Source organism: Manihot esculenta, chromosome 8, assembly GCF_001659605.2.
Source record: "Manihot esculenta cultivar AM560-2 chromosome 8, M.esculenta_v8, whole genome shotgun sequence".
In the NCBI taxonomy this organism is placed as follows: Eukaryota; Viridiplantae; Streptophyta; class Magnoliopsida; order Malpighiales; family Euphorbiaceae; genus Manihot; species Manihot esculenta.
This window is the reverse complement of record NC_035168.2, coordinates 22,646,188-22,671,734: the sequence shown is the minus strand read 5'-3', so window position 1 is coordinate 22,671,734 and position 25,547 is coordinate 22,646,188. Positions and strand designations below refer to the sequence as shown.

General features: G+C 41.0%; 2 protein-coding genes across 2 annotated transcripts; both read right to left on the bottom strand.

The window, feature by feature from the left end:
- Positions 1-320: 320 nt before the first annotated feature.
- Positions 321-1,251, bottom strand: LOC110620601 (metallothionein-like protein type 2). Its single transcript, XM_021764402.2, has 2 exons — positions 886-1,251; positions 321-796 (listed from the first exon to the last, which is right to left on the bottom strand). Exons 1-2 carry the CDS (start codon positions 948-950, stop codon positions 622-624), a joined length of 240 nt encoding a protein of 79 aa, XP_021620094.1. The 5' UTR covers positions 951-1,251; the 3' UTR covers positions 321-621.
- Positions 1,252-3,361: 2,110 nt separating this feature from the next.
- On the bottom strand, positions 3,362-3,921 carry LOC110620236 (metallothionein-like protein type 2). Its single transcript, XM_021763882.2, has 2 exons — positions 3,762-3,921; positions 3,362-3,674 (listed from the first exon to the last, which is right to left on the bottom strand). The coding sequence occupies exons 1-2, from the start codon at positions 3,824-3,826 to the stop codon at positions 3,500-3,502; spliced, it is 240 nt and encodes a 79-aa protein (XP_021619574.1). The 5' UTR covers positions 3,827-3,921; the 3' UTR covers positions 3,362-3,499.
- Between the last annotated feature and the right edge of the window lie 21,626 nt (positions 3,922-25,547).

Sequence of the window (25,547 nt, the reverse complement as noted above, 5' to 3'; positions counted from 1 at the left end):
CTTTTTAAATTATTACATGATTCTTTAATTAAAAAATCCATGTACTTTCCCAATATTTGATTCCAAACTTGAAATTATAATTCAATTCATTTGTCATATTAGCATTAGCAAAACGACTCGTTTTGCCATGCACGGTAAATCCACCAATACTTTCCCTTTCATTTCATTCTCTCACCAAACATCAACCCAACCCTGTCCTTATTCTTTGAGGACAAAAAAGAATAAAAAAAACTCTCCTTATTCTTTCCGAAGTAGACCAAAACATTTCCATCAACTATTATATAACCAAACCTTTCCATGAAAATTTAAGAATTCCAAAATTTCAAGTAGAAGTTTTCTTTTCTTTAAGCCATATCAAAAGCTTATATATGATCCATACATATATATTCATGCATGCATGTACCTCACTTACATATAAAGTATAAACTTGAACAGAGTGACAAGAAGCCATAGTTTCTGCAAAATCCCAATACATGGTATCAAGATTTGCATAAACTTCTACCATGGCCACTTTATTTACGCTTAACAAGATAAACAAACAGAAAATTCATAACTTAACTATCAGACTCTGTTATTTCTTATGTGTCTGATTTTTCTTTTTAAAACTATGCCGAATCTTCCTCATTTACAATTGCAGGGGTTGCAGGTGCAATTATCACCGCACTTGAATCCCTCATTCTCAGCTCCGACGCTCATCTCAGATCCGGCCAAGTGTACTTTCTCCGTTGCTACACCAAGAGCCAGAGTCTCCTTGGTGGTTTTCTCAGAGAAGCTCATGTCAGGATACATCTTGCAGCTGTAATACGTCAAATCAAAACTAAATTACTACAAAATTAACATTTTCAATTGAATAGAATTGAAAAGAGAAAAAAGTGCAGATCTTACCCTCCGCAGCCATTGCCGCACTTGCAGCCAGAGCCGCAACCGCAATTTCCTCCACAGCAAGACATTTTCAGGTAACAGAGATTTAGATTGATCTACCGATTGCTATTATTGAAACAACTATGCATGAGCAAGGCATGTGTTGCTCCTTTTATAGGCAGTTGAGGAGAGGGAGAGAGAGGGAATCCACCATCCACTTGTCACTTTACTGCGTCAGGCTTATCCCTCTTTTCAAAAATCTTAGCTATTTTGGCTTCAAGGTATTAATTGGTTTCGTCTTTCAGCCTGTCCCCACGCATAGTCTCTCTGGACTATTCTACTATTTTCTGGACGCTGAGTTGACCAGAAAACTCCACCGTCAGATTTTTCAGTTTCTTAATGAAAAGTTAAATCAAACGGTTGTAATTGATTATGTGGACCCTGCAGTAACTTTTTTAGGCCTTCAAAACTATTTGAATCGGTGGAAAATAAGTGAAAAATGAAAATTTAGAAACAAAAGAATTTTTTTTTTCTAATTTGGAATGAAGGTAAGTTAAGAAGAAAATAAAATGAAGATGGAAAATATAAAATAACTTTTCAATTGGAAGAATATAAATAAAAAACTCAATGAGTTATATTTTTATTTATATGTTATCTATTTTAATTGCATATAATAAGTAATTAAAATATTACTTTCCTCTTAATATTTTTTTCCTCCTAAAATTAAATTTTTATATTCTTATTTTATTAATTTCTTATTTTTCTTTCTTTAACTTTATTTTTTTTCTCTGATAAAGTTTCTTAAAGTCGACTAAAGATCTTTAACTCTCTATTTAGAATAAGAAATTTTATAAAAATTTAATTTAATTAAATTTTTTATTATAAAATTTTATTTAAAATAAAAAAATTTAAAATTTTTTAACTTAAAAAACTTTTATTATATATAAAAATAAAATTATAAATAATTTTATAAAAATTCATTTAAATCCTTTTCTTGTAAAATCATTTGGGTAAAACAGAAAACATAAGGATGCTGAATGCACTGATTAGAAAAATTGAAGGCCCAAGGTTCACTAGCTCAATAACCAGCCCATTAGAATATAGCTTAAAACCCTTGCAAGAAAAGCTCAAAAAATAAAAAGCCCAAGGCCATAAAGCAAACATAAACCCTAACACAGCAATTTGCCAAAGAAGCTCGAGTACCGCCAGTGAGAACAAAGCTAGAGTTGTAGCACCACTGAGAGGAAAAAGGAAGCGTCCAGATAGAGTTGCGATTGACACCCATTGAAGTTCAGAACAAACTCAACCAAAGTTAGACTTAGATTTCCCAACTCTACAACAAAAGATTCAGTTGAAGAGTGAGAGTGTTACTCTCTGATGTAATATACTTGGCCTTATAAGTTATAGACTCCAATGAGTCGGCTACCAACTGAAACCAAGCACTAAGCCACTGATTTTTTTTAATCAAACTAATCAATTTTTTTTTAGAAAATAAAGTAAAATTGAACCGAAGTGAAAGTTATTAATAAACCAAACTAACGTTCAAATTCAGTTGATTCAATTAGTTTTTTTTTTTTTTCTTGAAAAACCCGATTATACTCATCCCCAAAAGGAGACATATGTATGGTTGTACTTATATCTTAGGGTTTCATGACAGATCATTGAATATAAATAAAGGCTTGGATCAAATATGCTATATTTCCAAACAAACTAGGACGCTTTACTAAGGGGAAAAAAAAAACAAAGGAACTCTAGAGAGAAAGCCGTCTGGAAGAATTATGGTGGATCTTTGGTTGTCATCGACCTGTTGCAGAAAGAGGACCTTTAAAGTAAAAAACGAATTGAAGAGCATTCGGAAGTATAGCCCAAATGCTCACTAACCGACCTCACCCCCAGCCGAACACCACCCGTAACTCCACTACTCAACAGTATTAGACCCAACACGTTGACCCCATCAAGCTCCACGCTTGGATTTCTCTGCCAGCCAAACCTCCAGGTAGAAACAACCAGTTTAATCACAATAGATCTAGTAAGTTTTTTTCCTCTAATCTATTTTGAGAATTTCCCTCATAAACGGAATGCTTTGTTAGAAATACTTCAGTGGCTCAAATCTAGTTGATTTTGGATTCTTCTAAAATGGGCTACAAAATGGAGATTAATCTATTGAAGCACTGGTAGATCTTGAGATTTGGAGACATATCACCACCTGTTAAAACTAATCAAGTTTGAAAAATTCAAGCCACAGTGCAGGCTATTTAAGCTCTGTATATGGACTTTGGTAATGTATCCATCTATTTAGTGAGAAGAACTGATAATCTAGAAGCAGAGTGTCAGGGCAGCTTCATAATAGTTGGGTTGTAAATTCCCCTCAGATGTCTGTGTATTTCTCCTATGCCCTTTGGCACTTGTGCATAAACTTGCAGCTAAAAAAAAAATAATAAAAAAGAAAGAAAAAAAAAAGTAAAAGAGGAGAGAATCACAAACAAAAACATTTCAAGTCTTGCATAACTTATGCCATGGCCACTTTATTAAGCTAGAGAACACAGACTAGTGAAACAGACTCCTAAATTAGCAATCAAACTCGTTTATTTCTTTGTATGTTTGATTTTTTTCTTCCTAAAACGATGTCGAATCTTCCTCATTTACAAGTACAAGGGTTGCAGGTGCAGTTGTCACCACACTTGCATCCTCCATTCTCAGCTCCGACGATCATCTCAGCTCCCTCACTGTGTGCCTTCGCCGGTGCTACACCCAGAATCCGCGTATCCGTGGTGGTTTTCTCAGAGAAGCTCATGTCAGGATACATCTTGCAGCTGCAATACAACAAACCAAAACTAAATTAACTACAAAATTAACAATTTCAATTGAATAAAATTGGAAAAAGAAAGTGTATATCTTACCCTCCGCATCCATTGCCACACTTGCAGTCAGAGCCGCAACCGCAATTTCCTCCGCAGCAAGACATTTACAGGCAGTAACAACTGCGATTGATCTTCCGATTACGATTATTGACACAACCATGCGTGAGGAAGACATGTATTGCTCGTTTTATAGACGGTTGTGGAGAGAGATAGGCGAAAATCCACCATCCACTTGTCACTTTGCGGCGTCATGCTTATCCTTTCTCCAAAAAATCTCATCTATTTTCGCTTACAGTTGCTTGTTTGTTTCTTCTTTCAGCCTACCTGTCTCACGCATAGTCACTGAGGCTGGTACTTTCTAGACGCTGAGTTGATCTGAAGAATATCACCGTCAGATTATGCATCAGTTTAATGAAAAAGTTAAATCAAACGGTTGTAATTGATCTCGTGGACCCATAATTAACAAGAGTAAAGAATAATCTCGTGGACCCATAATTAACGAGAAACTTCTTGTTTGATTAAACTGAATTTGGGATTCGACAAAAAAAAAATGAAAATAAATAAACTGAATTTGGGAAGTTGTGCATTTTGAATTATATAATTTGACTCGATTTTTTTTATAAATATTCAATCTCGTAATTTTTATTTTTTTAACTATTTTAAAATTATTATTTATTTTTTAAATTATAATAATATATAAATTAATTATTATAATTTTATTTAATTTTTATTTATTTTTAAAAATTTTTAAAATATTTTTTAATATTTAATAAAATTTAATCATGATTTGGATGAGTTATATGCATGTTGGAATGGGAAGGAGAAGTTTTTGTGCAAAGGGAACCAAGTTTCTGTCCTTTGGCAGAAACCAGGTTCGGCAGCCGAAGGACTTTCGGCCGCTGAACATGGCTGGGGAGGCAGGCCTTTCGGCTGCCGAAGTTGCCCCCGAAAAGAGATTTTCGTCTCTGTCTGGGACTTTCGGCCGCCGAAGGTGCCGCCGAACCTGCCCTTTTCAGCCTTCCTTTGCATGTTTTTGCATGATTGTTTAAGGTGTTTTAGGGGGTTTTTGGGGGATGGTTTTTTTTAGAGTTATGTTCTAGTTGTTTGGTCCCTCATTTGAGTCCACCTGTGTAGGTTCGGACCCGAGGAACCGAGGACCCCAGCAGTGAGTCAGCTGCTTCAGTCATTGTCAGAGCTAGCCAAGAGGTGAGTAGAATAAACCTTTACGATTTAAAGCAAATAAATTATAAAAGTTTTGAGCATGTTCATGCATCATGAATGCCATGTGATGAAATAGGTTGTTTGCATTAGAATCCACGAATATGTTGCATTGCATTTATGATGTTGATGTGGATTGGTTATTGGATGACCCTTTAGTCCTTATATGATATGATGATGTTACGACATGATATAGTATGGAAGTCCAGGTTGTACCCATTCTATGTCCCTGGCACTATGTAAGAGAAAGTCCAGGTTGTACCCATGCTACGTCCCTGGCACATTGGTATGTTATGATATGTTATGTTAAGAGAAAGACCGGTTGTACCCATTCTACGTCCCGACACTTTGGAATGTAGAGGACTATTGATGACAATACCATCCGAGATGTGATTTGTTGTGATGTGTTGCATTACATGATGGCATGGGATTTTAAATGTGGTTTTCTATTATTCTGCTCACTGGGCTCTAGTAGCTCACCCCTTTTCCCTAATCCCCCGGGATTGCAGGTACGGGCTAGACAGAGAAGTCAAGAAGAGTAAAGTCATGTGTTTGTAATAGCTAGAAAGTGGACATGATAAATTTGTAAGATGATGTAAAAATTGAATAGTCATGTTATGTATAATGATATTGAGGATTAGAAGTTGTGCTTGACCCTATGAATATTGTTATCCCTTTTAATACATGATCTTAGATGTTTATGATGTAGATGTAAACCAACTCAACTTATGATGTATCGCCCATTGGGGGCATTGATGAGATCCCACAGAGGGTTCAAGTTTATGATTATGATTATGTTTAGTGCATGCACAGGTTGAGTTTGGTGTATGATAGAATGTATGACAGAAAAGTTTTAATTTTTATGTATGTTGTTGATCATGTATGGGATTAAACAGGTTTACAGGTTACATGTCAGGCTTGCTACGGGTCCCGGCGGCCTTAAGCCGACCTGGGTTCTAGCGCCGGTAGCGGTCCGAATTTTCGGGTCGTTACAGATTGAGCAAGTATTTGAGTGTCATAACTATACTGAGGAGAAGAAGTCTCATATCATCACCGTTGAGTTCATGGGTTATGCCTCTTTTTGGTGGGATCAATTGAAATCCATTAGGAGGAATAAGGGTTTAAGGGCAGTTCCACCATGGGAATACTTAAAAGAGTTGATGCGCCAGAGATTCATTTCTTTGCACTATTATAGGAATTTGTATAATAGGTTGGCAAGACTGGTGCAAGGAGGGAAGAGTGTGAAAGAATATCACAAGGAGATGGAGATGATGATAGCTCGGGCTCATATTGAAGAGGATGAGCAAATGTTGATGTCCAGGTTTCAAGGTAGTCTTAACCACTACATTGCTAAAGAACTTGACATGTACCAATATAATACCATGGAGGATATGCTTGATAAAGCAATGAAAATAGAAAGGCGTCACAAAGGCAAAAATAACCTTAAAAGCACATACAACAAGTCCTCAAATAGTGGTAGTGGATTTCAAGGCTATAGAAGTGGATAAAAGAAAGATTACAAAAGTCCAATCCAAGGGGGCAAGGATTTAGTCTCCACTAATAAAGGACCTTCTCAAGGGAATAACAAGCAACAGTCAGGTAATTCTAACTCTTCTAACCCTAGTAGAGATATAAAATGTTTTAAATGCTTATGGAAAGAACATATTGCATCTCAATGTCCCAATAAAAGAGTTATGATAGCAACTACTGATGGAGGTATAGTGTCTGATTTTGATCATAGTGATGATGAGATATATGTTGATATGACTGAATTGATTGATGCTAATAATGACTATGATGATTCGAATGTGTTTGTTGATAATGTATTGAGATGCTTGTTGCTGAATATGTTGAGATGCTTGTTGCTAGGCGTGCTTTGAATATGCAGGTTAAGGAAGAAAGCCTAGAACAATGGGAAAATATATTTCACACTAGGCGTTTAGTTAATGGGAAAGTGTGTACTCTCATTATTGATGGGGGTAGTTGCATAAATGTGGCTAGTGTGTATATGGTGGAGAAATTGGACTTGGCTTCATTAAACACCCTAAGCCATATAGATTGCAATGGTTGAACGATTGTGGTGAGGTTAGGGTTACATACCAGGTGGTTGTACCATTTTCTATTGGTAGGTATAAGGATGAGATCTTGTGTGATGTGGCACCTATGCAGGTAAGCCATATGTTGTTGGGTAGGCCGTGGCAATATGATAGAATGGTGCAATATGATGGGTTCAATGACAAATACTCCTTCACTCATGAAGGAAATAAGGTTATACTCGCTCCTTTATCACCTCAAGAGGTATATGCTGATAAAATAAAGATGGTGGAGAGGGAGAGGGAGGCTTTCGCCTTGGCTACAAAGAGTAGTGAGAGCTTGAGTTCTGTGGAAAAAATGAGAGAAAAGAGTGAGTCTGAGGGTAAAGAGGCTAGAAAAGAATCAAGACCAATAAATGGCCCATTGGTGAGAGAAAATATGCAAGAGGGGAGGGCAAAACAGACATTTTATGTGAGAGCGAGAAAGGTTAAGAGTGCTATTTCTTCAGGGCAGTCCGTGTTGCTTATAAGGTATAAGGAGATTTTATTTGCTGACACTGATATTAATCTTTCTTCTTTACCTTCTAGTTTTATGTCTATGATGCAGGAATTCACTGATCTCTTTCCAGATGAGCTACTTAGTGGATTGCCACCGTTGAGAGGGATTGAGCATCAGATAGATTTTATACTTGGTTCTACTATCCCAAATAGACCAACTTACCGAAGCAATCTAATGGAAAAAAAGGAGATGCAAAGGCAAGTTAACGAGTTTATGGAGAAGGGATTAGTCAGAAAGAGTTTAAGTCCATGTGCTATTCCTGTGCTGCTTATTCCAAAGAAGGATGGCACTTGGTGAATGTGTGTTGATTGTAGAGCAGTTAACAAGATCACAGTGAAGTACAGGCATCCTATACCTTGGCTAGATGACATGTTAGATGAGCTTCATGGTGCCAGGTACTTTACAAAAATTGATCTTATGAGTGGATATCATCAGATTAGGATGAAACCTGATGATGAATGGAAAACTGTATTTAAGACAAAGTATGGTTTGTAAGAATGGTTAGTTATGCCTTTTGATTTCTCTAATGCTCCTAGTACATTTATGAGGCTGATGAACCATGTGTTGCATGCATACTTGAAAAAATTTGTAATTGTTTATTTTGATGATATCTTGATCTATAGCAGGTCTCTCAACGAACAAATTGAGCATGTTAGGTTGGTTCTGCAGGTTTTGAGGCAAGAGAGCTTCTATGCTAAACTTAAGAATGCATATTTTGTATAGATAGACTTGTTTTCCTTGGTTTTGTTGTGAGTGCACAGGGAATTGAGATAGATGAAGAGAAGGTGAAAGCTATAAAGGAGTGGCCTATTCCTAAATCTATTTCAGATTTAAGGAGCTTTCATAGCCTTGCATGCTTTTACAGGAGGTTTGTGCAGGATTACTCTATGATTGTAACACCACTCACAAGAATTATTAAGAAGGAAGTTGGGTTCAAGTGGGGAGAGGAGCAACATAAAGCTTTTGACTGCTTAAAAGGGAAGTTAACATCCGCTCCTATATTATCTTTACCTAACTTTGATAAAAACTTTTAAAATTGAGTGTGATGCTTCTGGCATAGGTATTGGGGCTGTGTTGATGCAAAAGAAGAAACCAATAGCCCATTTCAGCGAGAAGTTGAATGGAGCACATCTCAATTATTCAACCTTTGAAAAGGAGTTGTATGCCTTAGTGAAAGCACTAGACGTGTGGCAACACTATCTCCTGCCCAAGGAGTTTGTGATACATACGGATCATGAGTCCTTAAAGCACTTGAAAGGACAAGGCAAGTAGAATAAGAGGCATGGTAAGTGGGTTGAGTTTATTGAACAATTTTCATATGTGATTAAGTATAAGCATGGGAAAGATAATGTGGTTGCAGATGCTTTGTCTAGGAGGTATGCTTTAATTAATGCCGTGAGTTCTAAATAGCTTGGTTTGGAGCATGTTAAGGACTTGTACATTAATGAGGCTGATTTTGGCAATGTCTTTGTGGCTTGTGAGCATGAAGCTTTTAACTCTTTTTATAGGCATGATGGTTACTTTTTTAAGGGTAAGAAATTGTGTGTGTCTAGATGCTCTATGCGTGATTTGCTTGTACTTGTGTAATACCCGGCTAGACTCCGGTATCGGAATTCCTACCGTCCGGTGGAATCTCGGATGTCGGAAGCCTCTAGTAGGGTAGAAACATGTTTTCATAAAATGTTTTAATGTATTTCATGGTTTTAAGTAAGAAGGAAATGAGTTTTTGCATGAAAACAACCTTGGAGGAAAACTCAGGTTCGGCCGCCGAACCTCAAGTTCGGCCGCCGAACCTCAAGTTCGGCCGCCGAACATGCATGCCTTCGGGAGCGCTTTTAGGCCTCCGAAAGCATAAGTGAGGGAAGTCCAGGTTCGGCCGCTGAACCTCAAGTTCGGCCGCCGAACATGGCATGCATGCGGAGGCACGTTCGGCCCCCGAACGTGGCCTGGCCAGCCACTATAAAAGGGTCCCTTAGCCGAAAACGGGCGAGTTTTTCTCCCCATTGTCGGCCAAGGTGAGCTCTCCGCCGTCCCTCACCAATCTTTGAGTTCTTCCTTCAGATCTTTCAAGATTTTCATGAGTTTTTGCTTTGTTTTGAAGATTTTCAAGTTTTGAGCAAGTTTTGGAGCTTTGAGGTTCAAGGAAACTCAACCCCTCCCATCTCCGAGTTTAGGTCGTCTCTCTCTCGATCTCCACGAGGTAAGAGCCGATCTTAAGCTCATTGCATGTTTTAAGTAAGTTTTAAGTAGATCTATGGGGTAGAATGCATGTTTAGCTTATGGTTAGGTTTATGGGTTTTATATGTGTTTATGAGCAATGTGGATGCTTGATGTGTTGTAGTTAGGGTTTAAGGTAGTTTGATGCCCCTAGGAACTGGCATGCTTGAGTATGTATGTTGTAGATTAGGAGAAATGCATGTTTGGTTGGTTTTGAGAGGAAAATATGCATGAGGAACCAAGTTTCTGCCCTTTGGTAGAAACCAGGTTCGGCAGCCGAAGGACTTTCGGCCGCCGAACCTGCCTGGGAGGCAAGCCTTTTGGCTGCCGAAGCCTGCCCCCGAAAGAGGACTTTCGTCTCTGTCTGGGAGTTTCGGCCGCCGAAAGTACCGCCGAACATGCATGAGTTTCGTCTCTGTCTGGGAGTTTCGGCCGCCGAAGGTGCCGCCGAACCTGCCTGACTTTCGGCTCTGGAGGGACTTTCGGCCGCCGAACCTGCCGCCGAAAGTGCCCTGTCCAACCCTCTCTTGCATGTTTTTCTATGATTGTTTCATGATGTTTTAGGGGGTTTTTGGGGAGTAGTTTAGAGTTATGTTCTAGTTGTTTGGTCCCTCATTTGAGTCCACCTGTGTAGGTTCGGACCCGAGGAACCGAGGATCCCAGCAGTGAGTCAGCTGCTCCAGTGTCTGGTCAGAGCTATCCAGAGGTGAGTAGAATAAATCTTTACGTTTCAAAGTAAATCAATTGTAAAGTTTTGAGCATGTTCATGCATCATGAATGCCATGTGATGATTTAGGTTGTTTGCATTAGAATTCACGAATATGTTGCATTGCATATTTTAATGTTGATGTGGATGAATGTTGGATGATCCATAGCCCTCAATCTATGATGTGACGATGTGATATGTACGGTACGGAATGTAAGACTAGTGGGACCCATTCTACGTTCGCTGGCACTATGTTAGAGAAAGACCAGGACCCATTCTACGTCCTGGCACAGTTGGACTGTTATGTTATGCTATGTAAGGGAAAGACCAGGACCCATTTTACGTTCTGGCACAGTTGGACTATGTAGAGGGCTATTGGTGACAAGTTCATCCTTGATGTGATTAGCTATGATGTGATGCATTCCATGTTATCATATGTTTTGAATGTTTTATTATTCTGCTCACTGGGCTCTAGTAGCTCACCCCTCTCCCAAATTCCCCAGGTTTGCAGGTACAGGGTAGACCAGGAGGTCCGCAAGAGTAATGAAGTCATGTGTATGTAATAGATAGTGTGGACATGATAAATGTATTAATGTTATGTAAAAGTACAGTTTTAGTCATGTAATGATATTGAGGATTAGCGATTGTGCTTGACTTTATGTATAAGGTATCCCTTTTAATACATGATCTTAGATGTTTTATGATGATTATGTAAACCAACTCAACTTATGATGTATCGCCCATTGGGGCATTGATGAGATCCCACAGAGGGGTCATGATTATGATTATGATTATGTACAGTGCATGCACAGGTTGAGTTTGGTGTATGAATGAAAGAAAAGTTTTAATTTTTATATATGTTGTTGATCATGTATGGGATTAAACAGGTTTACAGGTTGCATGTCAGGCTTGCTACAGGTCCCGGCGGCCTTAAGCCGACCTGGATCCTAGCGCCGGTAGCGATCCGATTTTCGGGTCGTTACAGAATGGTATCAGAGCCCTAGGTTCATAGGATCGAACCTAGAGTGTCGGGCTCATAGATGTTCTAGAAGGTCAAGCACAATAGGAAGATCATGTCCACTAGGATAGGATGTTGAGTCCTGTATTGTATGATGCTATGATATATATGTGATGCGGGTTCATGTGGTTTCACATGAACCATATGATGCTAATGTTTGCGTGATGTGTACTGTTTTTCAGAAAACAGGATTAGAGAAACCCGTCGATCCGCAAGATTGACTGGAGTACCACCTGAGGATGAGGGCACGAGCGCCCGTCCTCCTACATTGCCTAGGGCAATGTCGTGTAGATCAAACAGAGAAAGAGTGTCAAGGGACCTTAGAAGGTCTTTTGATGCTAGCAGAAGGGGGACTGATAGAGGAGGAAGTTCTTCAAATGTGAGGGAGGTTATGGAAGAGGATCAGAGGAGGGATGGGAATCTGGATGTCAGCATGGCGGAAGAAGGGACAGGGGAGTCACAAGGAGGCGCTCAGGCCTCGGGGTATGGTTTTCCACCCCATTATCCACCCTTCCCACAGGGTTCAGGGTATCCGATGGGAGGCACATCGGATTATTCCAGCTTTAACTCCTACCCTACCTACATGCCTTATCCACCTTTCTATCCACCTTACACACAGTACCCAGCTTATCCACCCTCACCCTTCTATCCAAATCCGGCAAACCCCACCTTGGGGAATGCTGCACCCCCACCTCCACCACCTACAGAACCAGCAGCCCCAGTTACTCAACCTTCTAGACCTAGCTCAGCCGGTGGGAGCAAAGTAAAGATGACAGATTACCTTAAGCTGGATGCTCCCAAATACAAGTCAGGGGATGACCCCTTTGAGTACCTGAGGGTAGTGAAGATGATAACTGATGAGCTAGGGGCAGATGACAGCAGGGCCATTCAGATGGCAGGGTTCACTTTGAAGTGCAAAAAGGCACGGGAATGGTTCAAGTGTTATGTGGACCCGAGACTAGACGGCATGACATGGGAGGAATTTGCAAATGAGTTCGCTGGATGGGCTTTTCCAGACAGTTCCAGAGAACTGAAGATGATTGAGTTTGAACAGTTGAGGTAGACAGAACACATGAGTGTAGAGGAGTTCATGGATAAATTCTTGGAGCTATTGCCTTTTTCAGGGCAAGCTCTAGATACAGATTCAAAGAAAGCCAAAAGATATGTTATGAAGCTGCATTCTAGGTACTCCTCTTTGATTCAGTCAGTTGAGAGGGAAAGTTTCCACACTGTGGTGGATATGGCTCGAAGGATGGAGGCGAGTGCTATAGTTGAGGGGTCAGTGAAGCAGTCAGTGACCCAGTCTTCAGGGGTTAAGACCCCAAGCAGAGGAGGGCCAGGTCTTTCTTCTCAGGGCTCAGGTAGCAAGAGGTGGAATAACACCACCAAGAAGCCGAAGAAGAACAAGTTTTGGAGTAAGTTGAAATCCGGTCTGGGTTTTGGCGGTGGCTCGAGCTCAGGCTCAGACGGTACTGAATGCATAAGGTGTGGGAGGCCACACAAGGGAGTGTGTCGAGCTGGGACTAATACATGTTTCAGATGTGGACAGGAGGGACACATGGCTCGGGAGTGTCCTAGAGCACCTTTTATGGGCCAGCCCCAGCAGACAGCTTCTGGTAGTGTGGCACAGCCAGCAGCTCCAGCCACAACTCAGGGCAGTGGCAGAGGTAGAGGGAGAGGGGCAGCCTCTTATTCTGGTTCCCGAGGTGAAGGTCCATCAGCTTCAGCCAGGATCTTCACCATGACTCAGCAGGAGGCTAACACATCCAACACCGTGGTGTCAGGTAATCTCGTCATTGGGTGTTCTGATGTGTATGCATTAATGGACCCGGATGCATCTCATTCATTTATTGCTCTGAGAGCCGTTGAGAGGTTGGGTCTGATAGTCTCTAGGTTAGAGTGTCCCCTATGGGTCAGTGGACCCAAGTGTGACCCGTCAGTGGCAGAGTCAGTCTGCCAGTACAGTCCAGTTTTTGTTGAGGGAAGATGCCTCTCCGCCGACCTTGTGGTTCTAGATTTGACAGACTTTGACGTCATTCTAGGGATGGATTGGCTATCTACCCATGGTGCTACCTTGGACTGCAGAGACAAGGTAGTCAGGTTCAGAAATCAGAACGGGTCAGAGGTCGTCTTCAGAGGAGACAAGAGGGGTACACCTAGAGGTATGATATCAGCTCTTCAGGCTCGTAGGTTGCTTAGGAAGGGATGTCAGGGGTATTTGGCTCATGTGAGAGAGCTAGATAGTCAGGTCAGGGAGCCAGCCTCGGTGCCAGTTGTTAGAGAATTTCAGGATGTTTTTCCAGACGAGCTTCCAGGTTTACCACCTGCTAGGGAGATAGAGTTCGAGATAGAGTTGATGCTTGGAACTAGACCAATCTCTATCCCTCCCTACAGGATGGCCCCAGCCGAGTTGAAGGAGTTGAGAGAGCAGTTACAAGAGTTGGTAGAAAAGGGCTTCATCCGACCGAGTACCTCACCTTGGGGTGCTCCAGTCTTGTTTGTGAGGAAGAAGGATGGATCTCTCAGACTTTGTATCGACTACAGGCAGTTGAACAAAGTCACTACCAAGAACAGGTACCCTCTACCAAGGATCGATGATCTATTCGACCAGCTAGCAGGAGCGGGTTGTTTCTCCAAAATAGATCTGAGATCGGGGTACCATCAGCTAAGGATAAGGGATGAAGATGTGCCCAAGACAGCTTTCAGGACCAGATATGGGTATTATGAGTTCCTTGTGATGCCGTTCGGGTTAACCAACGCCCCTGCAGCATTCATGGATCTCATGAATAGAGTGTTTAGCCAATACCTGGATCACTTTGTTATTGTCTTCATAGATGATATCTTGGTGTATTCCAGGGACGCAAAGGAGCATGCCCATCATCTGAGGTTGGTTCTGCAGACCTTGAGGGAACATGGCTTGTATGCCAAGTTCTCTAAGTGTGAGTTCTGGCTGAGGAGTATTTGATTCTTGGGGCATGTAGTGTCAGGAAATGGGATAGAGGTGGACCCCAAGAAGGTAGAAGCTGTGGCTAACTGGCCTAGACCCACTTCAGTGACAGAGATCAGGAGTTTCTTGGGTTTGGCGGGTTACTACAGGAGGTTTGTAGAGGACTTCTCAAAGATTGCAGCTCCTCTAACCAGATTAACCAGGAAGAATCAGATGTTTGTGTGGACCGACCAGTGCGAAGAGAGTTTTGAAGAGCTTAAGAAGAGATTAACATCGGCACCAGTGTTAGCTTTGCCAGCTAGCAGTAAGGACTTCACGGTCTTCTGTGATGCATCCCGAGTGGGTTTGGGTTGTGTGTTAATGCAGAATGAAAGGGTGATATTGCTTATGCTTCTAGACAGCTGAAGAAGCATGAGTTGAATTACCCCACACATGACCTGGAGATGGCAGCAGTAATCTTTGCACTCAAGATGTGGAGGCACTACCTCTATGGGGTTAAATGTGAGATCTTTACAGATCATAAGAGCCTGCAGTACATCCTGAGTCAAAGAGATTTGAACTTGAGACAGAGGAGATGGGTGGAGCTGCTGAGTGACTATGATTGCAAGATTCAGTACCATCCGGGTAAGGCGAATGTTGTGGCAGATGCCTTAAGCCGGAAATCACTCGGCAGTTTATCCCACATATCGGCAGAGAGGAGGCCAGTGGTGAAGGAGTTTTACAAGCTCATTGAGGAAGGTCTACAGATGGAGTTGTCTGGTACAGGTGCTTTGGTAGCTCAGATGAGAGTGGCACCCGTGTTTCTGGAGCAGGTGGCTCAGAAACAGCATGAGGACCCAGAGTTAGTGAAGGTTGCCAGGACTGTTCAGTCAGGCAAAGATAGTGAGTTCAGATTCGACAGCAAAGGGATCCTCCGCTATGGGAGCAGACTATGTGTACAAGATGACATAGGGCTAAAAGGAGACATTATGAGAGAGGCTCATAATGCAAGATACAACGTTCACCCCGGAGCCACCAAGATGTATCAAGATCTGAAGAAGGTTTATTGGTGGCCAGCTATGAAGAAAGAAGTGGCACAGTTTGTGTCAGCCTGCGAAGTGTGTCAGAGGGTGAAGCTGGAACATCAGAAGCCGGCTGGAATGCTTAACCCGCTACCTATTCCAGAGTGGAAATGGGAGAATATAACTATGGACTTCGTAGTGGGGTTACCGGCGACGTCCAACAGATTGGACTCCATATGGGTGATTGTGGACAGACTCACCAAATCTGCTCACTTCATCCCTGTCAGGAGTGGCTATTCTGTGGACAAGTTGGCGCAGGTGTATGTCGATGAGATCGTCAGACTGCATGGGGTTCCTGTTTCGATAGTGTCAGATAGAGGGCCCCAGTTCGCCTCCAGATTTTGGCGAAGTCTGCAGAACGCCATGGGTACCAGGTTGGATTTTAGCACTGCTTTCTATCCACAGACGGACGGACAATCAGAAAGGACCATCCAGACCATAGAGGATATGCTCAGAATGTGTGTGCTGGACTTTGGCGGTTCTTGGAGGCAGCATCTACCTTTGGTGGAGTTTGCCTACAATAACAGCCATCATGCTAGCATCGAGATGGCTCCATATGAAGCTTTGTATGGGAGGAAGTGCAGATCACCTGTTTGCTGGGAAGAAGTTGGAGAAAAGGCCTTGGCAAGGCCTGAGCTAGTAGAGATTACCAGCAGGGTAGTACCCATAATCAGAGAAAGGATCAAGACTGCTGCAAGCAGACAGAAGAGTTATGCAGACATCCGCAAAAGACAGGTAGAGTTTCAGGAGGGGGATCTGGTATTGCTCAAGGTGTCTCCTATGAAAGGAGTGGTTCACGTCGGGAAGAAAGGTAAACTAGCCCCACGATACATCGGACCCTTTGAAATCTTGCAAAAGATTGGGAATGTGTCGTACAAGCTGGATTTACCTGCTTCAATGGAAAGAATCCATCCGGTTTTCCATGTTTCAATGTTGAGGAAGTTTGTGTCAGATCCGGGCAAGGTTTTCAGTGAGCCTGATGCAGAGGTCCAAGAGGATCTCACCTATGTTGAACAGCCAGTACGGATCATAGAAACCCAGATCAGAAAGCTAAGGAACAAGGAAATCCCGATGGTGAAAGTCCTGTGGAACCACCACAATTTGGAAGAATGCACTTGGGAGACACGGGAGTCCATGCTCTAGCAATACCCTTATCTTTTCTAAGGTTAGTTTCTTATATGTTTCATGTGTTTCATGTGTATGATATGTTGTATGCCTTGCATGTGTTAGTTGGTGAACATTCGGGGATGAATGTTCTTAAGGGGGGGAGAATGTAATACCCGGCTAGACTCCGGTATCGGAATTCCTACCGTCCGGTGGAATCTCGGATGTCGAAAGCCTCTAGTAGGGTAGAAACATGTTTTCATAAAATGTTTTAATGTATTTCATGGTTTTAAATAAAAAGGAAATGAGTTTTTGCATGAAAACAACCTTGGAGGAAAACTCAGGTTCGGCCGCCGAACCTCAAGTTCGGCCGCCGAACATGCATGCCTTCGGGAGCGCTTTTAGGCCCCCGAAAGCATAAGTGAGGGAAGTCCAGGTTCGGCCGCCGAACCTCAAGTTCGGCCGCCGAACATGGCATGCATGCGGAGGCACGTTCGGCCCCCGAATGTGGCCTGGCCAGCCACTATAAAAGGGTCCCTTAGCCAAAAACGGGCGAGTTTTTCTCCCCATTGTAGGCCAAGGTGAGCTCTCCGCCGTCCCTCACCAATCTTTGAGTTCTTCCTTCAGGTCTTTCAAGATTTTCATGAGTTTTTGCTTTGTTTTGAAGATTTTCAAGTTTTGAGCAAGTTTTGGAGCTTTGAGGTTCAAGGAAACTCAACCCCTCCCATCTCCGAGTTTAGGTCGTCTCTCTCTCGATCTCCACGAGGTAAGAGCCGATCTTAAGCTCATTGCATGTTTTAAGTAAGTTTTAAGTAGATCTATGGGGTAGAATGCATGTTTAGCTTATGGTTAGGTTTATGGGTTTTATATGTGTTTATGAGCAATGTGGATGCTTGATGTGTTGTAGTTGGGGTTTAAGGTAGTTTGATGCTCCTAGGAACTGGCATGCTTGAGTATGTATGTTGTAGATTAGGAGAAATGCATGTTTGGTTGGTTTTGAGAGGAAAATATGCATGAGGAACCAAGTTTCTGCCCTTTGGCAGAAACCAGGTTCAGCAGCCGAACCTGCCTGGGAGGCAAGCCTTTCGGCTGCCGAAGCCTGCCCCCGAAAGAGGACTTTCGTCTCTGTCTGGGAGTTTCGGCCGCCGAAAGTGCCGCCAAACATGCATGAGTTTCGTCTCTATCTGGGAGTTTCGGCTGCCGAAGGTGCCGCTGAACCTGCCTGACTTTCGGCTCTGGAGGGACTTTCGCCCGCCGAACCTGCCGCCGAAAGTGCCCTGTCCAGCCCTCTCTTGCATGTTTTTCTATGATTGTTTCATAATGTTTTAGGGGGTTTTTGGGGAGTAGTTTAGAGTTATGTTCTAGTTGTTTGGTCCCTCATTTGAGTCCACCTGTGTAGGTTCGGACCCGAAGAACCGAGGATCCCAGCAGTGAGTCAGCTGCTCCAGTGTCTGGTCAGAGCTATCCAGAGGTGAGTAGAATAAATCTTTACGTTTTAAAGTAAATCAATTGTAAATTTTTGAGCATGTTCATGCATTATGAATGCCATGTGATGATTTAGGTTGTTTGCATTAGAATTCACGAATATGTTGCATTGCATATTTTAATGTTGATGTGGATGAATGTTGGATGATCCATAGCCCTTGATCTATGATGTGATGATGTGATATGTACGGTACGGAATGTAAGACCAGTGGGACCCATTCTACGTTCACTGGCACTATGTTAGAGAAAGACCAGGACCCATTCTACGTTCTGGCACAGTTGGACTGTTATGTTATGCTATGTAAGGGAAAGACCAGGACCCATTCTACGTTCTGGCACAGTTGGACTATGTAGAGGGCTATTGGTGACAAGTTCATCCTTGATGTGATTAGCTGTGATGTGATGCATTCCATGTTATCATATGTATTGAATGTTTTATTATTCTGCTCACTGGGCTCTAGTAGCTCACCACTCTCCCAAATTCCCCAGGTTTGCAGGTACAGGGTAGACCAGGAGGTCCGCAAGAGTAATGAAGTCATGTGTATGTAATAGATAGTGTGGACATGATAAATGTATTAATGTTATGTAAAAGTACAGTTTTAGTCATGTAATGATATTGAGGATTAGAGATTGTGCTTGACTTTATGTATAAGGTATCCCTTTTAATACATGATCTTAGATGTTTTATGATGATTATGTAAACCAACTCAACTTATGATGTATCGCCCATTGGGGCATTGATGAGATCCCACAGAGGGGTCATGATTATGATTATGATTATGTACAGTGCATGCACAGGTTGAGTTTGGTGTATGAATGAAAGAAAAGTTTTAATTTTTATGTATGTTGTTGATCATGTATGGGATTAAACAGGTTTACAGGTTGCATGTCAAGCTTGCTACGGGTCCCGGCGGCCTTAAGCCGACTTGGATCCTAGCGCCGGTAGCGGTCCGATTTTCGGGTTGTTACAACTTGAATCTCATTGCAGGGGTTTGATGGGGCATTTTGGAGTACATAAGATTTATAACACCTTATTTGAGTATTTTTATTGGCCTTCTATGCACAAAGATGTTGAGAAAGTGTGCACTTCTTGTATTGCATGTAAACAGGCAAAGTCTAAGTCTATGCCTCATGGTCTTTATATGTCTTTACCTGTTTCTAGTTCACCTTGGATGGATATGTCTATGGATTTTGTGCTTGGCTTATCTAGGACTAAGCGTGGTAGAAATTGCATATTTGTTGTTGTTGACAGGTTTAGCAAGATGGCTCATTTCATTTCTTGCCATAAAACTGATGATGACATCAATGTAGCTAACTTGTTCTTCAGGGAATTGGTTCAACTTCATGGAGTGCCAAGGACAATTGTGTCAGATAGAGATGCAAAGTACCTTTTGCATTTTTGGAAAGTATTATGGGGTAGGTTGGGTACTAAGCTCTTATATTCTACTACTTGTCATCCACAGACAGATGGCTAGACAGAGGTGGTGAATAGAACTCTTGGTACCTTACTCAGAGCTATAGTGGGTAAGAATTTGGACACTTGGAAAGATTGTTTGCCTTTCATTGAGTTTGCATATAACCATAGCATACATCCTTCCACAGGATTTTCTCTATTTGAGCTTGTTTATGGTTTTAACCCACTGACTGTACTTGATCTTGTTCCTTTACCTTTATATGAGCTTGCTAGTTTAGATGGTGCTAAAAAGGCAGAATTGGTGAAGTCCTTACATGAGAAGGCTCGGTCTAACATAGAGAAGAGGAACAAGGTGTATGCTGACAGGGCAAATAGGGGACGAAAGAAAGTGGTGTTTGTTCCTGGTGATTGGGTTTGGGTGGACTTCCGAAAGGAACGGTTTCCAAATCAGAGGAAGAATAAGCTGGATGCTCGTGGTGATGGTCCATTTCAAGTCATAGAGCGAATCAATGATAATGCTTATGAAATATACTTGCCAGGTGAGTATGGGGTTAGTGCTATCTTTAATATGTTTGACTTGTCTCCTTTTGACCATGTTGCAGATTTGAGGACAAATCTTTTCAAAGAAGGAGAGAATGATACGAACCAGTAAGTACAATCACATAAGAATCAAGGAAGCAAGGATCCATTGGTGCTTCCTAGTGGACCAGTGACAAGGAGCAAAGCTAAGAAACTTGAAGCAGCTATGAACTTACACATTCAAAAACAAGTAACACAAGAATTGACTGAGCTTGCCATTAGCAAATGTCTCACGAAGCTTGAAGACACACCTAAACTACTCACCTTGCTTGAGGTGTGTAATGGAGATAGTGCTGCCTAATTTATTCGGCATTATTATGATGGACTTGCTATATTTTATTATTTAAACACTTGTTTTATTTTGGATTTGCTTGGATTTTTATTCTGGCCATATTTTATCTTTCAAGTTTTAGAGTGTTGGGCCATGTTTTGGGCTTATGTTTTAATACTTATGTATTTGATGTGTTATTTAAGTGTGTGATTGGGCTTGGATCTTGTGTGTGATTTGGCCAGGCCTAAGAAGAGTATCTTAGGGTTTTATTTTCTTTGCTTACTATATAAGGATAAGAAATACTTGTAAGAGGAGTTTTAAATCTAAATTTTCAGTATTCTTTTTCATGCCTTTGGTGTGTATTGATTTGAGTGAGAGTAAGGATTTGCTTTCATCAATTGCACCAAGAATCTTGGCTAACTTATCAACTATTGGTTTTGGCGTTTGTCGGATTCTCATCTAAATTCTTTAATCATTAGTGTTTCAGCTTCTCTAAGTGTGGGGTGTCATAGGAGGTGGGTTTATTAAATCTTTGGATTTCATATTGATCAGACCAAATTTAGACCCATTTATCATATTGTTATTAATGTTAATTTACACATTTTTTTGCCTAATTCTGTGGTTTTGATCTTATTTTGCAGAAAACAGTGTAAAGAGGTAATTTGGTGAAAATGCTCTTAAAACTGCCTAAAAGAGGATAAAAGAAAACAAGCATGGTTTGCCCAAGCCAAGTTGCAGCTGAAGTGAAAATAAATAAGAAAAGTATAGACAACAGAGTAGTGAGAAATTCAAATTTCAAATCTTCAAGAAGTCTTTCCCTTATTAAAAATGTGAAGACACCTCAGCACTCAATTCAACTTATTTAGGAAGCCAAATCTCAAGAAGATGCACTTGCCTCCCAAGAATTCAGAATTCAAAATTTAAAATTTAAAACCATCTCAAGGAAACCTAGGGCAACACTTTCAGCTATAAAAGCATCACAAGGAAGCCGCATGCCACTTCTTCTCCACCTTTCGGGTTGAAGAGCTGCATGCCTCCTTCTCCAAGCCGCTGCCCGATTCCTCTTTCCTCTTCTCTTTCTTTTATTTTTGTGTTTTGTTTCAGCCATGAGTGGCTGAAACCTCTTTTTCTAGTTGAAAGTTAGGTGAAACTTTAGTTGTTTTATGGATTGGGAGATTTGAACATATTATGTTTATCTTTTATTTATCAATATTTATGCAATTTCATGCTTAATTCCATTGTTGCTTTGTTGTTTAGATCAATAGGGCCCATTGATTCTTGATTACAAAGTGATAATTTGTTAGTTTGGATAGTTTTAAGTCCGTAATTGCTTGAATTATTCAAACACAAGTAACTCTTGTGTAAAAACTAAGAAAATTGCATGATCTAGCAATATCACCATGCGTTTGGGTAGCTAGAATTAGGTCTCTCTATTTCTTAATACAATTGACAGTTGTTAGATGCCAAAGGCCCAAGGACATTCCTTGGCAACTTGTTGATTAGTGATTAATTAGAGGACGTTCCCTAATTAATTTATGCTTAAGGAGGGATATGGTGGTGAGAAGCGTCTTCCACCTCCATAACTAATTTATTGAATCAAATAAAGGAATCTTTGTGTCAATGATCAATCCCAACAACTGAAGTGGATCCAATTCTTCAACTAGGCCTTTCTCATTATTGAATTTCCTTACTTTATTATTTGCTTTACTTTATTGCTTTCAGTATTAGTTTAATTCATCAATTTCAAAACCCCTCTTTTATTTTACTTTTAGTTTATTTACTTGGTCTTGACAAGGAAAATAGGTAAGTATCAATTCCCTGTGGATTCAATTCTTTTACCACTATCTACAATTGTAAAATTATGGATAACCAAAAAGGTTATTTTTGACCGGTTTTGACAACTGCACGGTCAAAAATTGACGCCGTTATCGGGGAACTGATTTAACTAATTTATTTTCTTTCATGACCAGGGCTGGATGTAAGAAAACTCTACCTTATGATCCAGAAATTGAGCGTACAATCAGGTGACTTAGAAAGCAAGCCACCACCGAACCAGAATCTGCCCCCAAGGAACCAGCAACACACATTGCAGCATCACTTGCTGCAGAAACAGAACCAGCAATCATAGATTCAGAGTGCAACTCTGCTGAACTTGACCAAACAACTGCATAGATGGCTGAAATCAATAGACAACCTATTGCACATGCTGAACCTGCTGTTCATGATGAATTCATACCAGAAAATCCAGTAATGAGAGCACCAGTACCAAGAGAAAGAACACTAAGAGAGTTGGCAGTCCCTTTAGGCGATTAAGCACCTCTCTGCATCACCTATCAGCCATTGACGACCCCTTTTGAGCTCAAAACATGTTTGATACACCTCCTACCTAAATTCAGAGGTTTGGAGAATGAAAATCCACATAAGCACTTGAAAGAATTTCACATAGTGTGTTCATCCATGAGGCCGCAAGGCATCAATGAAGAGCATGTGAAACTAAGAGCATTCCCATTCTCACTTGCTGATTATGCCAAAGATTGGTTATTTTAATTACCACTCGGATCGATCACTTCTTGGGATGGTATGGTTAGAGCTTTTCTGAATAAATATTTCCCAACTTCTAAAGCCATACGCATAAGAAGAGAGATAAGTGGCATTAAGCAATAAGAGACTGAGGACTTGTATGAGTATTAGGAAAGATTTAAGAGAGTGTGCATAAGCTGTCCTCAACATGACATTTCAGATATATCACTCATAGAATTCTTCTATAGAGGTTTGCTACCATCCGAAAGGAAATTCATTGATGTAGCAAGTGGAGGTTCAATTGAATATAGCACACCTCAAACAATTAGAGAGTTGATTTCAACACTTGTAGCAGCATCTAGACAATATGGAGATGAAAGGCAGCTACCAAGAAGAGTCAATGAGGTAAGTACATCTGCTCTCACTTCTCAAATTTCTGAACTAACCTCTACTGTGAAAAGTCTTGTCATAGGTCAAGCTCAACAAGCTCAACAACTTCAGCAAATTAGATCATGTGGGATATGTGCACATGTAGGACACCCAACTGATCAATATCCCACACTTCAAGAGGATGACCAGCAAGTAAATGCAATTGGAGGATTCAATGGCCAGCCAAGACATGATCCCTACTCTAATGCCTACAATCCAGGTTGGAGGGACCATCTGAACTTCAGCTATGCTAGGCCTAACAACTACCAAAACTATCAAAGAAATCCAGCCCAAGCAGCACCTCAAAAATTCAGAGATATGCACACCTTTGAGGTGACAATGAAGTCATTGGCAAACTCTGTACAAAGCCTCCAACAGCAAATGGGTCAAATAGCCACCTCAGTGAGCAAGCTTGAATCTCAAGGGAAGTTACCTTCCCAAACCGAGGCTAATCCCAAGCAAAATGTAAGTGCTATCATATTAAGAAGTGGAAAAGAGCTTCAGGATGTCAAGGTTGATGATGGAAGTTCACAAGTACAAAGACAAGTTGCTGAAGAAAAACAGCCAGAAAACTGTTTGTCCAAACAAACTAGTGAAACAGAACCAGCACATTAGCAAAAGGAAAACTAGCAAGCAACATTCAAGATTCCACCTCCCTTTCCAAAAAGGTTTGAAAAATCACAAAAAGAAAAAGAAGAAAGAGAGGTCCTTGAAACCTTTAGGAAAGTGGAGATCAACATACCATTGCTTGACACTGTGAAACAAATTCCAAAGTATGCAAAATTCTTGAAAGAGTTGTGCACCAACCGAAGAAAGCTTATTGAGAAAGAAAAGGTAAGTGTGGGAGAAGTTGTGATAGCTGTCATAAAGAGAAAACTCCTAGCCAAGTGCAAAGATAGAGGGATGTTTGCTGTCTCTTGCAAAATTGGCAATGTGGGCATCAAAAAGGTCATGTGACTTAGGTGCATCAATTAATATTATGCTTCTTTCTATTTATAATTCTTTGAATGCAGGTGCACTTAAAGACACTAGAGTGGTCATTCAATTGGCTGACAGATATGTAGTATATCCAAAAGGAGTTCTAGAAGATGTTCTAGTGCAAGTAGATCAACTTGTCTTTCCAGCAGATTTCTATATGCTTGATATGGAGGACGACAATAGCAACACTACTTCAGACATCCTACTTGGATGACCTTTCTTGAGCACAACCAGAACTAAGGTAGATGTGCATGATGGCATATTGACCATGGAATTTGAAGGGGAAGTAATAAAATTTAATGTTTATGACACCATGAAATATCCCCATGACATGTCCCATGTTCATGGTTTGGATATCATTGATTGTTTGAGCCAAGAAGTTTTTAATATGAATCAAGATGATGTGCTAAACAATGACTTTTATAGGGAGGCCAGCCAAAACGATGAAGTAAGCCAAAGGGAGCCGAAGCTGAAAGCAACAGTCTGTTGCATACAGCAGATTGACTGCGACCAAACGTAGATGGACCATGGACCGCCCACACCACTTCAACAAGCAGAATTCAGATTGCCTGAACAAAAGGACCAAGCGGAATCCAGTTTAGCCAAATGTCCAACACAGGCCGACACTTGTTTTCCCACACAAGTCACGCAGTTGATACAAGTAGAATCTTGTCTGCCCACACGGAAGCTCTCCATGCGGCAACTTCCAGAATGTGTAGAAAGTGAGAGTGACTTCTATGAACATATCTTCCATGCCCAAACTGATGAACCATGGTATGCAAACATTGTGAACTACCTAGCCACAAGTAACTTACCCTCTGATATGCCCAAGTACACAAAAGACAAAATAAAGAAGAGTGCAAAACACTATGTTTGGGATGAACCATACCTGTGGAAACACTGTTCTGATCAAATGATAAGGAGATGCATCCCAGATCAAGAGATAGCCTCAGTACTCACATTTTTCCATTCATACAGTTGCGGTGGACACTTTGGACCATGAAAAATAGCCCACAAAATCCTCGAAAGTGGACTATTTTGGCCTAATATTTTTTGAGATGCCTATTTGTTTTGTAGATCATGTGCACGATGCCAGCAGACTGGAAACCTGAGCAACAGAAATCAAATGCTGCAAAATCCTATCATGATTTGTGAGATATTCGATGTATGGGGTATAGACTTCATGGGGCCATTTTCGCCATCCTTTGGATACCCTTATATCATCCTTGCAGTGGATTATGTGTCCAAATAGATAGAAGCTAGAGCAACAAGAATCGATGATGCAA